The 22069-nt window shown below is 43.0% G+C and overlaps 1 protein-coding gene across 17 annotated transcripts in view; it reads left to right on the top strand.

The window, feature by feature from the left end:
* MAST4 (microtubule associated serine/threonine kinase family member 4) overlaps positions 1–15841 on the top strand; it is a 422044-nt gene extending 406203 nt beyond the window's left edge. For all 17 annotated transcript variants that reach the window (XM_065599050.1, XM_065599051.1, XM_008170656.4 and 14 more), the window contains 5 exons: positions 1015–1244; positions 2569–2691; positions 5320–5456; positions 7587–7768; positions 9493–15841. In XM_065599050.1, the coding sequence (XP_065455122.1) occupies positions 1015–1244; positions 2569–2691; positions 5320–5456; positions 7587–7768; positions 9493–13382 (4562 nt within the window). In that variant the 3' untranslated portion in view covers positions 13383–15841. The remainder of the gene's footprint in view (positions 1–1014; positions 1245–2568; positions 2692–5319; positions 5457–7586; positions 7769–9492) is intronic.
* Positions 15842–22069: the final 6228 nt, after the last annotated feature.

The raw sequence follows: 22069 nt of genomic DNA on the forward strand, positions 1-22069 counted from the left end.
ACCAAGCTTTTCTTTTATTTTAAATTGGATATGGCTCTATGAAATAACACTGTAAGCAGAGTTTAGGCATAATGTACTTAAAATTTTTGTCAATGTACCTATAAATCAAAATCCTCCTGGTTTGGATGCAGCTTATACTGGCAAAAGGGTGGTTTTTCAAGGTTGTACAAGTTCACGCGCGAAATAATCTATGCCGGCAAAAGCACTTTTATCCCAGTATAACTACATCTACACTAGGACTATTGTCAGCATAGAACAGTTGTCAAAAATGTGCACCCCTAAACATCATTGCTATACTAGCAAACATAAATATGTGCCCTTAATTAAACTAGCAGGTCAAAAGTAGTAGTGGTTTGCCGTGACAATGTCAAGTTATCCTTTTAAGTAGGAACGAAAATTAATGGTTTTGATTACATAATTCATTACAAAATTTAAATTGGGATTATCAGAAGAGTTACCCGAAATTCAGCTACATGAAAACTGTCTTTTTTGCTAATGGATAGTTCCACTATTTTGGGGCCTACAAGTCTGTGTGATATATTTACTAGAAAAGTTCACGGCATTCCTTCTGTGTCTGTTTGTTGGGAAATAGATTTGAGACTGCTTTTTCTTTAAATGGAAAAGTTGATCAAAGACTTTGTTTGGAAAAACAAAACAGTTTACACCTTGAGAATTAGAGGAGCAGGTGAGTAACAAAATAGTGCATGTGGTGAAGAAAAAAATCTGTTCCAAGAGTAGATTGTCATTTCAAGCTTCTGATGAGGAGTTATAAAGACTTAATAAAATATAGAGTTTATAAATATTTTGAAAATACCTTATCTTCCCAGTGTCATTTTAATGTTGACCATGAAAGTGAAGTTTTGTGTTCTTAACAATTCAGGCATCATTAAATAAATTGCTTTTTATGCTATAAATCTTCATCCAGTTTACTAAGGTTAAAATGGTCATTGTTTTGATCTGTGTGTGTTTGTGTAAAATCAGAATGTGCTCTAACAGGAAGTTCATCTGTTCCAGATGTGTTTGGTGTTTCTCCTTTGGGAAGTCCTATGTCCCCACATTCCCTTTCTTCAGACCTTTCATCCTCCAGAGATTCCTCCCCTAGCCGGGATTCCTCAATTGCTTCTGCAACCCCTCATCAACCTATATTAATTCACAGTTCAGGAAAAAAGTATGGCTTCACCATCCGAGCAATCAGGGTCTATGTGGGTGACAGTGATATCTACACCGTGCACCATATTGTTTGGGTAAGAATAAAATTTTCCTCAACATCTCTCAAAACATAAGTTTGAAGCTGATATATTTGCAGTTATGAGCCTTTTCAAACAGTATTAGATTATATCTCACAGATAGGGTGTCCACTTGTATGCAGTCATTATTTAAAGGGTGGCAATCTGGCAAATTATTTTCTTAGGGTGACATTTGTCCTTGTGCAAAGGGCCACCATTTAATTAGAATGTTTGAATATTCAAATGATTTTCAAACTATATATTTAGTGATAAATTTTGCAATTGGTGCTGTGTTGGTTAGTTTCATTAGCCACATGATATTGATTTTGTTCTCTGGCTGGATGAGTTCTATACTGAATCAACAGTGTGTGAATTGCTAAATGAATTGTGTTTATGACAATTCAGTATACAATTCAAAATTTATGCTGTGTTGGCAATTTATTTGTGTATGTTAGTTGCTTAAGATGTATTAGTTACATAAGTTAATTACATATGTAATTAATTTATATAACTAGTTGAATTAAGTGTCTGTCAAAGCACAAGTTGTATAGTTGATTATAATAGTCACAATTAGCATAATTTAAAGAAGAATATTTACTGTAGAAGTATGCAAATCATTTTGAAGAATGAATTAATCTGTGGATTTTATTACCTGTTCATGGGACATCTTATGAATAGGAAAAAAGATTAAACTGATTTAATAAATAATTATTCTTGGGTTATATATTCTCTTCTGGTCACTACTGAACTAGGCCAAAGGATTGGTTGCTCTTGATTCATTGCCATTCATTCATTGGCTTGGAAATGGATTTCTTTATTGTAAAAAAATTAATTAACTAAAAGATTTTTAATGCAATTTTGCAAGCAGTTTTTAATTTGGATGACACTTGTAGTTTGAGGCTTTATTTTAAATTACTGCAATATTTAACTTTGAAAATAGCCACAGTATTGATGCAGCAGCATCCTCTTCACAAAGTTTCTATATCTGACCATTTGGAGTCAGTGCTTTGATGTTGCACTGTCCATACCAAAATCACTCACTTTTTTTTTCATCTCATGCCAGGAATAGTGGGCCTGATCCAAAGCCCATTGAAGTCAGGGGAAAGATTTCAGTGGGTTTTGCACCAACGTGAGCTGTAAAACTTGGACACAAATGAATACTTAAAGATGGAATGGACTGTCTGAATTCCTTTTTCTGATATCACAATAAGCCATAAGGCCATTTCAGTGTAGTTTACTGTGTGAAAGTCAAAAGTTTGTGTGACAATAATTGATTCATTAAAACGGATTACCATGAGCCTGCTTTGTTCAAAGAACTCTTCTCTTTTTCCCTAACCTTCAGAATGTCGAAGAAGGAAGCCCAGCTTATCAAGCAGGCCTAAAGGCTGGGGATCTGATCACACATATCAATGGAGAGCCAGTTCATGGTCTTGTTCACACTGAAGTCATAGAGCTGTTGTTAAAGGTACAGTATTACTTTTTTAGACCAGCATCGTATCTTAGTTCATATTTTACATCCTACCTGCCTGCTTTACATATCCCTTTCCTTCGAAGTTTAGTTATTATCAGAAAATTTATTTAGTGCTTGGACAGATCCTAAACAAATAGCTGGATAGATCTGGAAAGAAGCCACTGAATCCCATAAGCACAACGAAGCCTTTCATTTCTGTGCTAGTGCTTGATACTGCTACTGGTGTAGCAGGTAGCTAGGAGTACGTTCAGGATACTGGCATGTCCACATTAAGCATCCCATTCTCCTTCAGAAAGTGAAGATAATATTTAGTGGAGACATAGGAAAGCATAGTTCTTTTAATGTCCTTAATTACACTTTCTTTTGATTCATAGCAGGGGTTATTTTGTGCATTTCAGGCTATAGGTGATGACTTTGTTTAGAGTGTGCCCGTTTTAAAATGGAATCGGTAGAGAAAATTCCAAAAGAAAAGAATTTAAAAAAAAAATCTTCTCCTGTTCTTTAAGTCTCAAATTCCAGAGGTCTCAAAAGTAGCCAGGCAACTGAGCTTCTAAGGCCCTGACCCTGCAGATGAATCCATGTGGACAGACCCGTGTACCTGTACACAGCTCCATTGGGGTTCTGCAAGAGCAGACCAGGACCTGCCTTATTAGATCATTTTATATTTGTTTTTCCTTAGGGGCTTTACAGCATGGTTCATTTTTTTGGAGTTCAATATTCTCTTACACATTGTTTCACTGTAGCTCATTATATTGCAGTTCTTCTATAATATTTGCAGCACAGACTAAAAGTAGGTCAGCATTATTTTAGACAGCAATACATTTGCTTCCTACATTATTAACAATTTCATGGCGTTGTATGAACAACTTCACCTGTCGAAATGAAGTGTCAGTCATAAAAGTGGATTAGGAAGCAACACTGCCGTAACAGAATATAGAGATAATAAAAAAGGTTAAAAATATATATTTTGCTCAGAAATTAATTTTTTCTCCTCTCTGAAACCAGAGGAACTCTCAAATTAATAAATTATGTGAGAAGGATATGGTATAAAACACCCGCTGGTTAAATAATTTTAGGCAGCCAGTTGCCTATAATCGGTTTCTCACTGTTCTTGTGTTCCTTGTCTAAAGAATTAATGTAAATTTGAGTTTTTATTAGCCAAAGTAGCATTTTTAAAGCTAATAAGAAATTACAGAAAGGAAAATAAAAATGATTAGCTGATGGTATTTATAATATTCATAAGAGTAAATTCAGCATGAGATGATGCAATTCATCCAAAAAACAGACCTGGGATTAATTGATTTGATTTATCATCACAGTCTTATTACAAAGGAAAACTTTATCCTGATGCTATTCTTGTAGAGTGGTTTTGTTATTAACATAGAACTATAGGTATTTATTTATTTTTCAGTCAAGCTTATATGCGAATGGAACTATGGGACAGCCCATGGCATTTCAATTAAACAATTCTAAGAAGCTTTTAGCTTAAAATAAGTAAGTCATCACTTGTGTAAACAACAAACACGTATACATGTCTTTGCTACTTCTCATTTGGGGCTTGCATAGAAGTGGGTTCTCCAGCTCCACTTCACAGTTGCAATGATTGGTTTCTTGAGAGAGAGTGAGTGTTCACTGAAGTAGTTCATTCAAGATATGAAGACTGCTGTATTCTTGTAGTGGGAAAATGGGTGTGAGAGGGGTATCCAGGGCCGGCTCCAGCATTTCTGCCGCCCCAAGCAAAAAAAAAAAAAAAAAAAAGCCGCAATTGGGGGAAGGGGGGGGGAGCCACAATCGGTGGCGGCAGTTCGGCAGCAGGTCCTTCGCTTCTACCGGGAGTGAGGGACCTGCCGCTCCCGAATTGCCGCAGGTGCCGCCCCTCTCCCTTGGCTGCTCCAAGCACCTGCTTGTTAAGCTGGTGCCTGGAGCCGGCCCTGGGGGAATCTACAAAATTTTAATTAAATTCTTCCACAATTTGCAATTTTGGCCAACCCATGGTATCCTTCTAACTAATTAAAATAATTAAAAATCTACACTAGGCCTGAAAATTATGGGTCTGGACATCAGGACCAGTTCCAGGGTTTTGGCCGCCAAGCAGCCAAAAAAAAAAAAAAAAAAGCCGCGATCGCGATCTGCGGCGGCAATTCGGCGGGAGGTCCTTCACTCCAAGCGGGAGTGAGGGACCGTCCGCCGAATTGCCGCCGAATAGCTGGACAGGCCGCCCCTCCCGAAGTGGCCGCCCCAAGCACCTGCTTGCCAAGCTGGTGCCTGGAGCCAGCCCTGCTGGGCATGAAGAACATTTATAAACTGAGTCCCTCACAGTGTGACCACCTTCACAAAAACTTGACTGAGAATTGTCTGTGCTCATGTTTAATAGCAGGCACCTGATTTAAATGTGTAAGTGGTGAATACGGTAACCTGCCAATTTGTGTGTATTTTGGTTCCTGGTGACTAGTCCCTACAACATGATTGATTCAGAAGTATATAGAGTGCTTGCATATGTTGTCAGCTCCTACTCCCAAGTTGGAGTTGTGTTTTCCTGCATTTGCAGTGTAATGGAACTTCCAATTGATAGGAAAGTGGTTCTGTATTACTCACTCCGAAACATTCTAATCATTTTGTTAGAGTGGAAACAAAGTGTCAATTACTACAACCCCCTTCGAGAACACTTCAATCAAAACAGGCCCGGCCAGGAGGAATAGCTACAAGAGCCGAATGGTTAGACGCAGTAAGAAAACCAAAAAGAAAGAGAGCCTAGAAAGGTGAGTGGTAGTTTTGTTTTATGATAAATATATTGCTTTTGCATATGTGTGTAGGCATGTGGTTATGTATGTATAACCACATCTAAAAAACATCCTGTTACACCATTACTTTCTCTTCCACCTCCCACACCCATCTTTTTACCTTCATCCATGGTATCCCATGCTCATGAAACATCCTCCCCATCCTATTGTGCAAGGATGCCCCCCACTCTATCCTTATTTAAAACCCTCCTGAAGATGCAGTGTTGCTGCAAGGCACAAAAACAGAAATAGAAATGAGAGAGTGAATAACTGCGGTTGCCACCTCTTTTGGGTCTTCCAGTGCATCTTTGTTTTAAATAACCTCTTTGAGACTAGAGTTGTCTTGTTGTGTATCTTTTACAGCTCCAAACATACTGCTGGCTGTGACAGGACATGCCCTCATACTAGCAGAGAGGAGACTAGCAAACTCCTCTGGGCCTGTTCAGTACCAATGAGATGCTCCTGCAAGGCCTCTTCCACCTGGGGCGGGGGTGAGTGGGTGGGTGGGTGGGAGTAGAGCTTCAAAGGGAAAATCTGCCACAGGAAAGGGTGGTCAACAGGAAGAGGGCTGCCCTGTCTCAGATAGCAGAGACAGGCTTGCCGAGAGGTGGACAGCAACAAGCCTCACCTCTTCCAAATCTACAAGACCCAGCCTCAGAGCAATGCACCCATGAGGAGGTGCTGGAAGGAGACCCCATTTGGAGTAAGCCCAAAGAGCTGATCCAGGAGGACTGCCTGAGTTCCAGGTCACCCTTACCTCCCATGGACTCCCTTCACCCATAAGGGAGAAAAGAGGGGAGAGGACTTTTCTTTTGTTTGTTTGCTCCAAGAACTCCTTTGGGCATCTGCCGGGGTGGGGTGTGGGGTAGAAGGGAGAGGAAGACAGTATAAGGACCTGACGAGGGGGCTGGGATTCCTGCCCCACACAAATTGTGGAGAATGCAGTCCTAACCACACCTGATACAAGGGGTTTTAAAAAAGCCTGAGAGGAGATAGCGCTCAGCTGCTCCATGCAAGATGGAACTGGAGCGGTGGTATAAGTGGTAAGAGATGCAGCAAGCTGCCCAGCAACAGCAATTCCAACAGCAGTTGCTGCAGCAGGGGGACACCCAGCAGAAAACTCAGACCACACAACAGCAGCAGCTGCTGAGGAAACTGCTGGCCCAGCAACAGCAGTATCAAAAGGAGATGATGCAGCAGATGGTGCCATCTCTATGCCCCCAGGGAGTCCCAGCAAGCCATGCAAGGGTGTTCCCCTGCCAGAACCAGTGAAGATAACCAAGATGGAGCCGGACGATGACCCTGAAGCCTTCCTAGTTATATTCTAGAGGGTGGTGCTAGCAGCCCAGTGGCCCCCCAGAACAATGGGCTCTGATCCTGGCCCCATACTAGATGGGTCTGGCCCAGGCAACCTTTTGTAATCTGGACTTGGAGAGGGAAATAGACTACAAACAAGTAAAGGCCACCATTTTGGACTACATGGGTATTTCCAAGGAGACGCACCGTCAATGATTTAGAACGGAGAGCTACTCCATGGGGGTGAGACCCCAGACAATGACACAATGGTTGAGAGAGCACTATTGAAAGTGGCTTCATCCTGCCTGAGTTCCAGGTCACCCTCACCTCCCTTTATTTTCCCATGGACTCCCCTCTCCCATAAGGGAGGAAAGAGGGGAGAGAACTTTTGTTTGCTCCAAGAACCCCCTTGGGCGTCAGCCAAGTGGGGGACATAGGAAGACAGTGTAAGGATCTGAAGAGGGGGGACCCTTGCCCCCCCCACACTGGCACTAAACAATTCCATACATTTTGGTATGGTCTTAAACTGAGGAAACAAAGGAATAATGTACCAGATTTTACACTCATTTATATGTAACTCAAACTTTCTCTGGAAGTGTAGTGAGTAATTTTTAGAGATGATAGATTGTGGTCATGTTTTTATCCCATTTGTCTGCAATTCATCCTGTTTTCTAAAGCCTTAGCAGTTCTACAATTTTGTACAATTCACTTTTGGGGAGGTAACAGGGATGTTATTAAAAGCCAGCATTGAGAGCTGGGATGATGATTTGTGCAGCGTCTCTCCTGATGAATTCTCTCCCATTCTCATGCTAGGAGGAGGTCTCTCTTCAAAAAGCTAGCCAAGCAGCCCTCTCCCCTTCTTCACACGAGCCGAAGTTTCTCCTGCCTGAACCGATCCCTTTCATCAGGAGAGAGCTTGCCTGGCTCCCCAACTCACAGCTTGTCTCCCAGGTCTCCTACCCCAAGCTACCGCTCCACTCCTGATTTCCCATCCGGTGAGTTGTTAGGGAGATGGAAATATGTGCCACCTTCATGAAGCTTAGTCTGTACTGATTTCCAATGAGAATAGCTCACCTATGTGAAATCCAAGACACTTTGAATAGTTTGATTTCATTTGGATTAAGAAAAACCATGATACTAAATCAAAGATTTTAGTATGGCACAGAAGAATTTAAAAGGAAACTGTGTGCTAGGTTTGTCTCCAAAATTTTATTATTGTTCGGTTTTTTAAAATCTAAAATTAATAGAAAATAAAACTTAATGAATGAATAAATCATCTATAGAAACTACCTACGGACAAATTAAAACTAGTTGAGAGAATATTACGAGTAAAGGAATGAAAATTACATTGGAAAAAGCATTGCTAGATCATGGGACCAGTGTGTGGGGTATAATAAATGTGGATTACCATTGGAAAGCTGGGTGGGTGTAGAGATACAGTAGACTTTACATGTCACATCATTCTGATTTCTAGATTGTTTCACTTGCTCCAGCCCCATTTTAGTGTTCTCATGATTTTAGCAGCTATAAAAATGAATGTTGTTGCTTAATATCCATTGCTTAGGGTTACCATATTTAACAAATAAAAAAAGAGGACCCTCCACGGGGCCCTGGCCCCGCCCATTTCCCAGCCCCGCACCAACTCCGCCCCTTCCCCACCCTAACTCCGCCCCCTCCTCCCTCCCACTCCCAGCCACGCGAAAAGGGCTGCCCGAGCGCTACCGGCTTCACGGTTTGCCGAGCAGCCCCCGGCCGGCGCTTCCCCAGCACAGCTGGAGCCCGGGAGGGGAAGCGCCCAGCCAGGGGCGCAGGGTCTGGAGGCTGCCCGGCAAACCATGAAGCCAGTAGCGCTTGGGCTTCGGGCACTTCCCCTCCCGGGCTCCGGCGGCGCAGGGTCCGGAGGTATGGGAGCTGCCCAAAGCCCATAGCGCTCGGCTCTTAAACAGAGCCGAAGAGTCGGGAGGAGCAGAGCCGCTGCGGCCAGAGGCTCTGCTCCTCCCCTGACTCTTCGGCTCTGTTTAAGAGCCGAGCTGCCCGAACACTACCAGCTTCGGGCAGCCCCCATGCCTCCGGACCCTGTGCCACCGGAGCCCGGGAGGGGAAGTGCCCGGAGGCAAAGGGGCTGCCTGAAGCCGGTAGCGCTCGGGCAGCTCGGCTCTTAAACAGAGCCGAAGAGTCAGGGGAGGAGCAGAGCAGCGCGGGAGGGGAAGTGCCCGGCCGGCATTTTCCCGGACATGTTCGGCTTTTTGGCAATTCCCCCCGGATGGGAGTTTGATTGCCGAAAAGCCGGACATGTCCGGGAAAAAACGGACATATGGTAACCCTACCATTGCTGAAGGTGTAAACCATCTGAAAGCTTGGAACTTTTCTTTGAAATGGCAGAAAATATTAGCTTCTAACTCCTGTGGGAAAATAATTGCTAATTTAAATGTAAGGGAAAAAACATGCTTATAAGAGGTTTCAGAGTAGCAGCCATGTTAGTCTGTATCCGCAAAAAGTACAGGAGTACTTGTGGCACCTTAGAGACTAACAAATTTATTTGAGCATTTATAAGATTGATGTTATTTTACAGTCCAGTAACTTGCAGCTTACCAAACCATGGAATGCTTTGGCAGGTAGAACAAATGCTTATCAGTACATTTTTTGTGTGCTGCGTCCGCGTTAGTTATTAGAGACAAGAGCTGAAGCAATTTTCTAGTTTTATATTTTTCTTTTTTAGGTACCAATTCCTCCCAGAGCAGCTCCCCTAGCTCAAGTGCACCCAATTCTCCAGCTGGCTCAGGTCACATAAGACCCAGCACTCTTCACGGGTTGGGTCCAAAGCTTGGCGGACAAAGATACCGGTCAGGAAGACGCAAGTCAGCTGGCAGCATTCCTCTCTCCCCTTTGGCACGAACACCTTCTCCAACACCCCAGCCACCATCCCCTCAACGATCTCCATCACCTTTACTGGGGCATTCAATTGGAAATTCAAAAATTGCTCAGGCATTCCCTAGCAAGATGCACTCCCCTCCAACTATTGTAAGACATATAGTGAGGCCAAAGAGTGCCGAGCCACCCAGGTCTCCACTGCTAAAGAGGGTCCAGTCTGAAGAGAAACTTGCACCTTCTTATGGTTGTGACAAGAAACACTTATGTTCACGCAAACACAGCCTGGAAGTGACTCAAGAAGAGGTGAATAGGGAATTGTCCCAAAGAGAAGTAACTCTTCAGAGCCTGGAGGAGAATGTGTGTGATGTGCCATCACTCACCCGAGTCAGGCCTGCAGAGCAAGGCTGCCTGAAACGCCCTGTCTGCAGAAAGTTGGGTAGGCAAGAGTCTGTTGATGAGCTGGATCGGGAGAAATTAAAGATCAAGATAGTTATGAAAAAGCAAGATCTTGCTGAGAAACAAGATTGTCTGCAGAAAGCAAGCACTATACATGAGCCTAGTGATGAATCAGAAAATCCTGCTACCTTAAGACTGGAAGAAAGAGACAAAAAATCATTTCAGAAGGCTTTGGAAAGATCAAATCACTTTGAAACTAAAATTACTGCTCTGGAGACTCCGTCAGTAGGTGGCATACTCAAAGACACCCTTCACAAGAATGCAAACATGAGACCAAATGACTGTGTTCCCTTAGATACACACATGCCATGTCATGGGCCTCCTCTTAATGAACTCAGTCATCTCTCTTATGACTTCAAAAGAATTTCCCCTCCATGTACATTGCAAGATGTGCTACCTCACTCATCTGACAGGCTGCTAAATGGAAAGGGAGAAAACACAGATAAAAATGCACCAACCAAAGAATTTGTCAAATTTGAAAGACTAGATGGTAAGCTTGCAAATATTGATTATCTCAGAAAGAAAATGTCCTTTGAAGAAAAAGATGACAGTCTCTGTCCAGTGTTAAAGCCCAAACTGACATCAAATGTTCATGAATGCCTTCAGCTTAATACAGTCAGACCCATCAATATACAGCAGGATTCCGCTACAGTTGCTGATAGCAGAGCATTTATCAGTAGTGCACATGCTGCTCAGATTAGCTCAGTTTCTTTTGTTCCTCTCAAAGCCTTGAATGGTCGAGTGGAAACTGGTGTGGAAAAATCAACCCTGATTTCTACTGAGTCTCCTGTCAGAAAAAGTCCATCGGAGTATAAACTAGAAGGGAGATCGGTTTCTTGTTTGAAACCAATTGAAGGCACTTTAGACATTGCCTTACTGTCTGGGCCACAGGCTTCAAAGACAGAACTGCCTTCATGCCTGCTACCAGAAAGTCAAAACACCAGCAATGATGTGGGCTCTTCCATGCCTCTGGCATCTCAATGCAATGGTGTAAAGGAGGAGACATCCTGTCAGAAAGAGGTGTTGTCACCCCATTCAAAGTCTAGTAAAACTAATCTACTAGAGCCCCAATTTTCACAGTCAAGCAAGAATTTTCAAAATGCACCAGCAACCCCCATGACCACAGAACTAGAAACAGGAAAAAAGATTTCCAGTCCAGGTGCTACATGCAACATTTCTGTCAGGGAAGTTGATCAAAAGAGAGAGAATTCCCATTCAGAACAGAAGGACCAGGCGACTGAAGCAAAATTACACACTGTCCAAAATCAGTGTCTCCACACTGCCCTGGCATCTGCCACATCTTCCACAGCCCAAGGCAACCCTGAAAAAACTGCAGGAAAAGAGAGGCAAACCCAAAAGGAGTTGCCTGTCAAGTACCCAGAAACACAAAGAAATTACGAATCTTTCCCTGCGAAGGCCGAGGGGATCAGAAATTCATTTATGAAGAAATCTATCCCAGATGCTTTTAAAACAAGCAACTCCAAAACCATTCAGAGAAACTCTGCTGACTTTGCCATTCCCCTTCAAACACATAGAACAGCGAGAGTGCAGACAGCAGGCTCTAAGGTGGAGTCTAAAGATGGCAAAGATCTACCAAAACAATTTGCCAAAGATGACATTGTCCCTGCTGGTTCTTCTGTAGAGAGGGACATGAACAAGAGGGAGATGATGGACTCAAAGAGTGAAATGTCTTTGCCCAAAAGGCCTGTACAACAATCAGTAGAATCTAATACTAAAAGTGAGAAATCACTTGTGTGTTCCTCTGTTCAGAAGGACAACTCCAAAGATTTGAGAAAGAAAGATCAGAAACAGTCTAGCAATATACAGCTTCAGACTACAGAGAGAGAGCTACCCAACGTGATTATTAGGCAGCAATTTAGCTCTTCAGGTTCCCCTTCTGAGAGAGAGATTGTAAACAGAAACTGTGTAATAGATGCTCCTGTGCATTTAGGTGTTCAAGAGCAAGTCAAAGCTGGTTCAGCCTACATGGAAAGCAGTAATAATAAATCCAGGCAAATAAATGAAACTTGTTCCTCTAAATCTAAGCACTCTGACAAATTCACATTTGCACAAAAGCAGTGCACTGCAAACATAAAAGAAAAAGAAACAGTTATTCAGCCCTCAGCTGGCTCTCAGAAAGATGGGAAACATGCCAATAAAAGTGTGCAAGATTCTCTTTCTTTTGTTCCAATTTCTCAGAGAAAACTAAACAATGAGTACATTCAGGTAGAAAAGCCTCTGGGTCTGGAACGCGAGTCAGCACCTTCAATCCAAATCAATAGCAGCATTCCTGAAACCAAACCTAAATCCTCTTGTAATGACCCGGCACCAGCAGGCCCAGAAAACTCCAAGCATTTTCTAAGTCAGGAAACAGCAGGCTTCAGTGAGGCTGCTGGTCAAAAGCAACTCTATGTAAGTGAAAAGCAAAACATGCCTCCAAAGTTTTCCACTGTGAAAGACTGTCTCTTATTGAACAAACTGGCAGACAAGGGCCCAAGTAATCAGGCCATCACTGCAGACAAAAGACCTGAAGGACAAAAATGCACTGAAGCACTTTATGTTCAGAATGACAATGGGAAATTGGAGCCCAGCCTTTTCCTTAACTGTGACCAGGGGAAAGTAGCAGAAAAGGCAGCCATAGTTAGCAAAGGCTCTCCAGATTCAAAAGGGAAGGCACAAGTTAGTCAAAAACAGTTAACAGATGCGAACAAGCAGATTACAGCAAAGCTTTTATCAGCTGCCACTGTGCAGAGTTCATGTCATTCAGCTGTAACTCCATCAAAGCAGCTGAATTGTCCACCCAACTTCCCTGAATGTAGGCAAGAAGCATCTCGTTTGTCTTCAGCAAACAATGATGTGTCTTCAACCAAGGTTAAAACAGGCTCATCAGAGCTTCCTGTCACCAGCTGCAAGGAACTGAAAAAGCAAGCCACCTCTTCTACAGGGGATGGCAAAAGAGAAATCACTAAGAGCGTTTCACTGTTGACCTTGCATAGCTCTGCTATCCCAGTAGAAGCCCTTCATCCTGCTTCAAACCTTGGGAGTAAACCTGGAAATCAAGAAAAACCTCTTTCTGCTAACAACACTGTAGATGTAAAGGGAAAAGATCCCATTCAAGCTCAGCCTCCTGCTGCAAAAAAACAGAATGTAGGTAAAGATTTACCCAGGTCAGTAACCACCCCTGACCGTCCTAATGCACTTTCATCTGATAAAGACTCAGTGCGGCAGAGGCGAGGAAAGGATGCTTCACGGAGCAGTCCTCACAAAAAGTCCTCTCAATAGCATTAACTTGACAGATATGACTTAGACTTTAGCTGAAAATTGTTGATGTGTCTTGACTACCTTCTGAAACCAGCACTGTGTGGTATCTTTACATGGCAAAGCTTTCATGCCACTCCAGCAGGGGGCAGTGTGTACAAAGAGAGGACCTTTTTCAAAATGCCTTCCCAAATGTAACCGGTAAAACTGTTACCATAGAGTATTTGTATAAAATTACCTTTACAGTTGAGAGTTGTTGAGAAAAAGATTTTCCCTGTAAATATCTCATGACGTGTTTGGTTTTGAATGTAGCATATATACGTTGCTGCTGATTGCATTGTTTACTATTACCTTTTTTTTTTAAGATAGTTGCTTTGCCACTTATATGCCATAATCAAATATGAAGCAGAATTACTGAAACTCAGACCTAGGATAAACAATACAAATATGGTCTGATTTAAAGGGAAAGAAAATAAGCCACATTTTTACTTGTTAAAAATTCTAGATAGTGTTAAAAACAATAGAAAAAATATGGTGGCTTATTGTAAGTTTTTATGTATATTTTAAATAACCATAGATTTTGATAGTACTGTATCTGGCTAACTGCTTCACCCAGATCGAATGTAAGACCTAACCGAATCTCCGCAGTGCACAGGCTGCCTCTCATTTAGAATAGGTGTAGTTACAGTGAAGGGAAAAGCCTCCGTTAACACTACACCCAGTTGAGTAGCATTATCTGGTGAAACAGATGTTCTCATCTTGTCTTTAGGGAGGCTACCTGGGACCTTCACTTCAGACAAGGCTGAGACTGCAAGCACGTGTGCTTAGTTTCTGCTGCAATCCTGTCTTGGTTCCCTTTTAGCTATTTTAAATTCAGGCCTTTATAGAGGTGAGGCACAAGTAGAAGCAAATGACTAGCAGTACTATTCCCATCCCTGTTTTTTAATGAATTTAAAGAATATCAATTATCATGGTATGTAGGTTAGAGTAACTAGCTTCATGCAGTTTAGCTTTTTTCTCTTTTTATATGACAAGTCTGGTAAAAAGGAAAAAAGTGATTTCAGTATCATATCTTCAGAAAAGATCAGGACATCTGATACCTTTTAATACATAGCTGGGGCCTTATGTTGTAGAGCAAACTTGCTGTTTTTAGCAAGTAATCCCTGGGTTTCACATTCATTTCTAAATGCATTGAGTAGCTCCTGGCATTTCATAACATGATCTCTTTATTTGTATGCAAAAAAAAAAAAAAAAAAGTAAATACTGTAATTTAAAAAAGCAGCATTTTTGTAACAAAGGGACCTGTTGGAGCTATTTGGTGCTAGAATGTGACTGTCCTTATTACTTTTGCTAAGCCTTATTTAAATTTTGTATACTGTGGAACATGTTGAATTTGTCTGATTGTTTTAGTGTGGAGGTATTTGGTTTGTTTTGAAGGACAAAAGGTAAAGTTTGAAACATGTACAGGAGCACTACAGAAATATCCACACAAATGAGTATTTTTAAATTATTGGTATCAATAAGATGGTATTTTTGCTTATTTGTGTTATAAATATCCATATAAGATCCAATGTACTATCAATTTCCTCTGGAATTTCTTTGTTTCTAGAACTATACCATTTTTCTTCAAAGCACAATGTAATTTTGGCATGGAGATTTGTAAGGCACCTAGTAGTATGCTAATTTTTCCCCCCACTGCTTAGTTGGGTTTAGATTCATTTCAGTGAGTCTGTGATTAAAAGATAAAATTGCCAACAAGTCCTCCTAATTTTTCACATTGCGCTATTATATTAATTTCTTTTTCTATGCGCTCACATGATACAACAATTGGAGAAAATAGTTTTGAAAAGTTTTGAAGAGAAAATGGTTTCAGCATTAACAGTATATATCTGTGCTTTGGCAGTTGTTCTAACCAAACACTAATGCACTTAGGTATCATGACATTTCTGGCTGGGAGGTATTTCCTAGCTTACAGTCTTTTGCATTTTTAAACTGTCCTCTTGTTTCCTTTAAAACATATCTAGCTATTTGTTTACAAATGTATCTTTTATGTATATTTTGTATAGTGCATTATCACTTCTGCCAAATAAGGGTTGTTGGTTTTTTGTTTGTTTGGGGGTTTGATTTTTTTTTTGTTCGTTTTTGTTTTTTTGCATTTTGGAAGCATAACAGTGCTTAAGCTCGTGTTCATGTAGTACCTGTTTGTTGGTGTTTACCTTACCCGTGAGCTGTTAGAGATCCTTTCACCTGTACTTGATGGTCTATCTTTGTGTGATTGTTGATTATGACGTGCTCCTTTGTAGACTTCCTGCTGTAGATTTATCAGCTTACAAAACCTGTTTGTTAGGGTCTGTGCAATAAAGTGTTTGCAGTCTTATTTTCTTTAAGAAACTCCCTATGGATGTCATAATTGTTGTATACTGAACAAAAATATTTATACTTATGCAGTTGCATACAACTGAAATAAAAATTGAGCATGAAAAGATAGTCATTAGGTTTCTTTAATCCCTTTTTCGCCCATTACTAAATGCAGCTTCGTCCTACGCTGCGTTTACATGCGATTCGATGGCTCATGCTCGTTTCCGTTTGTTTTTTCTTATTACCAAGCCAGTTTAGTTACTTTTTGGAACAGATTAATCAAGTATTTTGCGTGGAGAAGCATGGTCTAGTGCAGGGGTTCTCAAACTGGGGGTCGGGACCCTTCAGGGGGTCGTAAGGTTATTATGTGGGGGGTCGCGAACTGTCAGCCTCCATCCCAAACCCTGCTTTGCCTCCAGCATTTATAATGGTGTTAAATATATAAAAAAGTGTTTTTAATTTATAAGGGGGGGGGGTCGCACTCAGAGGCTTGTTGTGTGAAAGGGGTCACCAGTACAAAAGTTTGAGAATCACTCGTCTAGTGGTTAGAGAGGGGGATTAGGATTCAGTTTCTCTGGGTGCTCTCCCTAGCTCTGCCGCTGACATGCCGTGTGAGCTGGGGCTGGTTAGGTAACCACTGTGCCTCAGTTTTCTCATCTGTAAAGTGTGGATCTGCTACCAGACACACCAACTCTCATGAATTAATCGCAAGAGACGCGATTTCTAAGTAGAATTAAGTCTGACTCATGATCTCACGATAAAACTCTCAAATGTCAGGATTTGTTTTCTCTCCCGCTCTCAGCCAGCCCCAGTCTGATGGAGCTCCCACTGTCAATGTGCCCCAGGTGGCCGGGGTTCCCGCTCTCGGCCAGCCCTGGGGCTGACAGCAGGAGCCCCTCCTCGTGGGACGGGCTGGTGGCAGCAGTCCCAGCTGCTGCAAGGAGAGGCTCCTGCTGTCCACCAGCCCCAGACGGCAGGGGCTCCCGCTGCTGTGAGCCTGCCCCATCTCCAGCTGTACAAGAAAGGTAAGTTTCTGGCCTGCCTGGTTGCAGAGGAAACGTTGAAAATTGTGACCTGAGAGCACCTTAAAGGCTTAGAAACCTGAAGGGAAATAAAGAGAACCCACATTTCATTTAAAAAAAAAAATCTTCATGATTTTTAAACCAGTCTCATTATTTTGGGGGGTCGGACTGATGATTTTCCAGTGGCAAGAGTTGGCAACGTTGTATTAAATACTAACCCACCTTTGCAAAGTTCCTCTGATGAAAGTGCTAGATAAGGGCTAAGTGTAACTGCAATATCCATGAGGATTCAGCTGCGGAGGAGGAAGGATTACTAAGGGAACGGCTACTCTAGGGAGCACTCTAATGTAGCTGCTCTAAACTGACGGGAGAGAGCTCTCCTGTCGGCTTAACTACTCCAGTCCCCATTAGTGGTAGAAGCTATATCAGCAGGAGAAGCTCTCCCACCAACATGGTGCTGACCCAACCTTGTTGGTGTACCTACATTGCCCAGGGTGCTGATTTATTCCCACCCCTGAGCAACAGAAGTTATGCTGAATGGCAAGGTCAGGTTTCTGGAGGATTTCCCACACAGGAATCACCCTTCCTCCTCCTTTTTCCTGACCTCTTGACATGATCCATCTCTTTTGGCTGCATGTTTCTAGCCCCTCCCCACCATTTCATGAACTGGAGGTGGGAGGCTAGTCAAATTGGAAGAACCTTTATGGAACATAAGAATGAATTAGTGTACTGGATCCTGACCCAAGGTCTACATAGTCCAGTGTCCTGTCTCTTGACAGTGGCCAGGAACAGATGCTTCAATTGAAGGTGTAAGAACCCTCCACTGCATACAGGTGGTATATGTTCTCATCCTGACCTCTAGTAGAGACTGGAGCAAGCCCTGAAGCACAAGTTTCAATATCCCTTCCAAAATTTTATTGTCATTAATTACAGTAACTCTGGCTATACCTGATGTCTGTGTAAATAGGCAATCCCTTTTTGAATCTTAAGTTCTTGGCGTCAATAATTTCCTGTGGCAGTGTGTGCCACAGCTGAATCATAGACTGTGTGCAAAAGTATTCTCTTGTGGTGTTTATTGAGCTTCCCATCTTTTAATTTCATTGAATGTCCCCTGATTCTTTTATTATGAGAATGAGAACAGAAGTAGAGAGACTGAGGGGCTGTGAGCCATGCGGGAGTATCCTTAGCGCGAGAGAGAGAAGGCTACTGTTTGTAGGAGAAGTGGAAAGTGGGTGGGGCTCCTGCTGGGCTGCGTCCTTAACCTGGGAGTGATTGAGTCCTGTCCAGCCCCTCAGCAAAGGGCATTACGGACAAGGATACACTAATCTTTGTTGCTCCAAGGAGAGTGGTTCATTGAGACAGTGATAGTCTCCAGGTTTGGACACTACCTAGCAGTTAGGTGACTTGAACACAGCTGATCATCAATTGTCAGGAAATGCCTGAACCTCATTGTTGCTGCTATTCACAAATCAGAACTGCATTGTTTCTTCAGTTGTTTCCCCCCTACAGAACCAGGTGTCAGTGTTGTTACAGCGATACAATTATTGGTTAAACCAGCACTGTACAAAATACATAGGAAGCTAGGCGCTGATCTACAGCTCTTAGACAAATCTGCCAAGTGTAGCATCTTGCTTGACACACGTGTAGGCCACCCCTAGGATGACTAGATACCAAGTGTGAAAAATCAGGGTGGTGGTGTAATAATCTTCTATAAGACAAAACCCCTAATATTAGGATGGTCTCCCTAGCCACCCCCCTACATTCCCATGGCCCAGACTAAATGCCATGCTGGACTCTGGGCAAGCAGAAGTGTAGAAGCTTCCGTTCAGACCTGTTGCCACCACGGGTGGTAATTGCACATGCCAAGCAGGCTGCTCTCTGCCTCTCCCAGTATTGTCTCCAGCGCTCCAAGCCAGCAGAGGAGGACAGGACCATACAATGTCAGATGAGCAGCTGGAGGGAGGAGAGTGGGAATCATAGAAAGAAATCATGAGAGTTGGCAACACAAGTGAACCAACCTGAGCTATAGAATCTCCTCCTTCCCTGTGACAGGTTCCCCGCAGTGTGCCACCTGGAACTGGGCACCACTGAGCCCCCATGACCCACCAGCCTGGGCTCCTTTCTACACTGTACTGCTCTGACAAGCTGCCAAGCCCTCCAGGCTTCAGCCTGCACTTTCACCAGAATACATGCAGGTAGGAACATACCCAGCTGCAGTACACACAGGCAGGCTCTTTAACCAGCCTCTGCATGGGAAGGCTTCAGCTAGGGCATCTCGCAGTTCTTAAAATACGCACCCCCTGTGCAGTGTAAACCCAAAATTATACCATCTTGCGCTGCACAGGGAAGTGTATGGAGTAAGCTCATAAAATTCACCCCATCCCTCAATGTGGAGAGGAATATGCAACAGCTTTCTCCCCCTGAGTTATGATTTCCATGCACTGGTTTTAGATAAAGCCAAAAGCAAGTTTATTATCTACAAAGAGAAATTTTAAGGGACAGCAAACAGATCAAAGCAGCTTACCTAGCAAATAAACAAAAACCGCAAACTAAGCTTAATATACTAAATAAATGGATTATGAAGAGCAGATTCTCACCCGAAGTGATGATACAAGCAGGCTGCAGATTCATAAGGGGCAAGCTGCCCTTGCTTACAGCTTGGAATCCCCAGGTCTTCCATTCACAGGCTAAAAATCCCTTTAGCCATGGCGAGAACCCTTTGTTTCAAAGCTTGGTTCCCACACCAGTCAGTGGAAAAATACATTCAAGATAGAGTCCAGCACCAGGGGAACTGGTCACTTGTCCCTGTAGTGTGTCAGCAGCCATAACTTGCAGGCTGTCTGTAGCTTCCTCAGGAAGGTTCCCCACGTGAGAGATAAGCGTCTCCTAAAGCCTATTGGCTCATTAACCTGAATGGGCCCATCCCAGCCAGCCATCTAGACTGAAAGCATTTTGCCTAGTGGGTGTTGCCCAGGTGTAACTACATTTTGAAATACAGATACATAGTCAATATTCATAACTTCGGATAAAAAATGATACATGCATACAAATAGGAATTATATTCCGCAAACCATAACCTTTCCAGTGACACCTCACGTGACTTATCTTGCATAAAATGTTATTATATCATACTCATATCATAATATTATGAAGAACATGGGGTGCAGCATCACAGACCCCACACCACCTCCCAACTGCTCAGGGGAGCTCTGGAAAAGTGTGAAAGGGGAGTTTAGCTTCTATTCAACACTTTTCACCAGTACTAAATGCACAGTGTTTTCAAAACAAGTACTTAGCACAGGCGCTGGCTTTCTCAGGGCCCTGGGGTGCTCCATTCTGCCCCACCCCTTCTCCCAAGCCTCCACTCTGCCCCACCTCTTCCTGCCCAGTTCTGCCCCCTCCCCCAAGTGTGTCCCCCCGCTTCGCCCCCTCCTCCACCTCACCACCCCAGCACCTCCTGCACAACACTGATCGTGGTGGATGGGAGGCATTGGGAGGGAGAGAGGGGTAGGAGTTGATTGGCGGGGCCGCCAGGGAATGGGAGCCACTGGGGGAAGGGGGAGGATCTGGCTGCCAGTGGGTGCAGTGTCACACTTGGAGCTGCAGAGAATTTGGCAGTGATTAAATGAGCAGATAATCATCCCTGGATAACCAGAAGGAGGGCACACTGCACATTTTAACGGGTGCGTAACAGCATTTCTTCCAGGTTGTGGGTAGGTTTGCATTGATGGGCTCAGCAGAAATGTGTTTGAGGGATTTGAATGAAGGGAGGCTGTTAGGTGACACCAGAATTTAGAGGTCAAGTTAAAAGAGGTAGCCTATATGACAGCACAAAGATGGCTAGAGAAGGCTACAGGGAAAGCAAGGTGGGAGGCTAGGCTCTGGCAGGGCTAGGGAGGAATAGGAAGAAACAAGCAGAGATCCAGGTAGGAATGGTGTGTAATATAAGGGCTTGATGGTGTAGGCATGAAACTTGTACTTGATGCAGAAGACAAGAGGAAACTAGTGGAGGGATTCAGATGGGGGAGTATCATGGTCTGAGTGGCCGGCGCAGAATCAGAAGTGTGACTGGTCAAGGTGGGTTCAGTCCCAGGCAGGAACAAGCTTGGTGATGGAAAGAAAGGGATGAACACAAACAAAGAGTTTATTTTTAAGTTATTCACTTGAGAAATTGGCATGCATCTTGCCATGGAAGTCTGCAGTTTGGTTAGAGCAGCAGCTTTTTTCCTAGCCAAAGATGGGTTAGGAAGAACTTTGCTCTGAGCATTGCTGGTTTTTCAATGTGGAGTAAAGGTAAGTGCTACTTTAAATCTAACAATTTACTGCCTAATCTCCTGAAACTTAACTTGTTAGTTACAAGCAGTTCAGGTTCCTTTCCCATCTAAATACTGATGTCAAAATCTACATTGAAAGTCACTGTAAGGTTTGTTTACACCAGGATGGTCCTGAGTTCAAATCCATCATTCATCTCAGGCAATTCAGTTCATCTCTTTGTGTATCAGCTCTCCAGCTGTGTTTAAAAAAAAAAAGAGCAAAACCTGACTGAAAACCAAGTGATGCATCAGATTAGAGGTTTACTAAGTAAATAAATCCTATAAAGAAAGATAAATCCAATGTCACTTTCTGTTGGTTTATATCCTCACTAAGTAATCCCCAAAAAACTAAACCTTTAGACTTTGAATTTCCCTGTATAGAATCAGTGTTTATGATGCACTGCGTTTATATAAAAATATTCCTTCAGAAGGGGCAGTCCAATCTGTATATTTAGGATTTGTGTACCTGGTAATGAGCAACATTTGCTGTTCTTTATTATTTGTGTAACTTCTAGGTGTGACTGGTGCTTGAGAGACAAATAAAAAAGCAAAGCCCTGCTCAGAGAGAGTTCACATTCTAAATTAAAAGAGAACACAAAAATGACAGCAGGTGGTATAAAAATAAAAAGGATTGAGATGGTAAAGTGGTGAAGACATGTATTGTATTGTACTTGGAGAAGCACAGATCTCCCAGAAAGAGCAAATCTGTTCATGCGATAAAGTGGAGAAACTGCTTGCCAGCCCAGCAGGGGTTAAGGAGAGCCTCTGGCCCCAGCTAGCCCCGCCTCGTTATAATTGCAGCCAATGCCAGGCCTGGAGTGGGGAGAAAAGGAGAGCACCTGGGCCAGTTCAGGGTTGACTGGTGAAGAGGCAGGAGCTAGCTGCCTGAAAGAAAGAAGCCAAGGCCATCCCCAGAGAGCACATTCTCTCCCCCAGCCAAGGGAGACTGTGGAGACCTAGGAGTCTCTGGCAACTGAGGTAACTGGGTGACTGCAACCCAGAGACATTGTGGGGTTTG

Source organism: Chrysemys picta, chromosome 6, assembly GCF_011386835.1.
Source record: "Chrysemys picta bellii isolate R12L10 chromosome 6, ASM1138683v2, whole genome shotgun sequence".
Taxonomy (NCBI): Eukaryota; Metazoa; Chordata; order Testudines; family Emydidae; genus Chrysemys; species Chrysemys picta.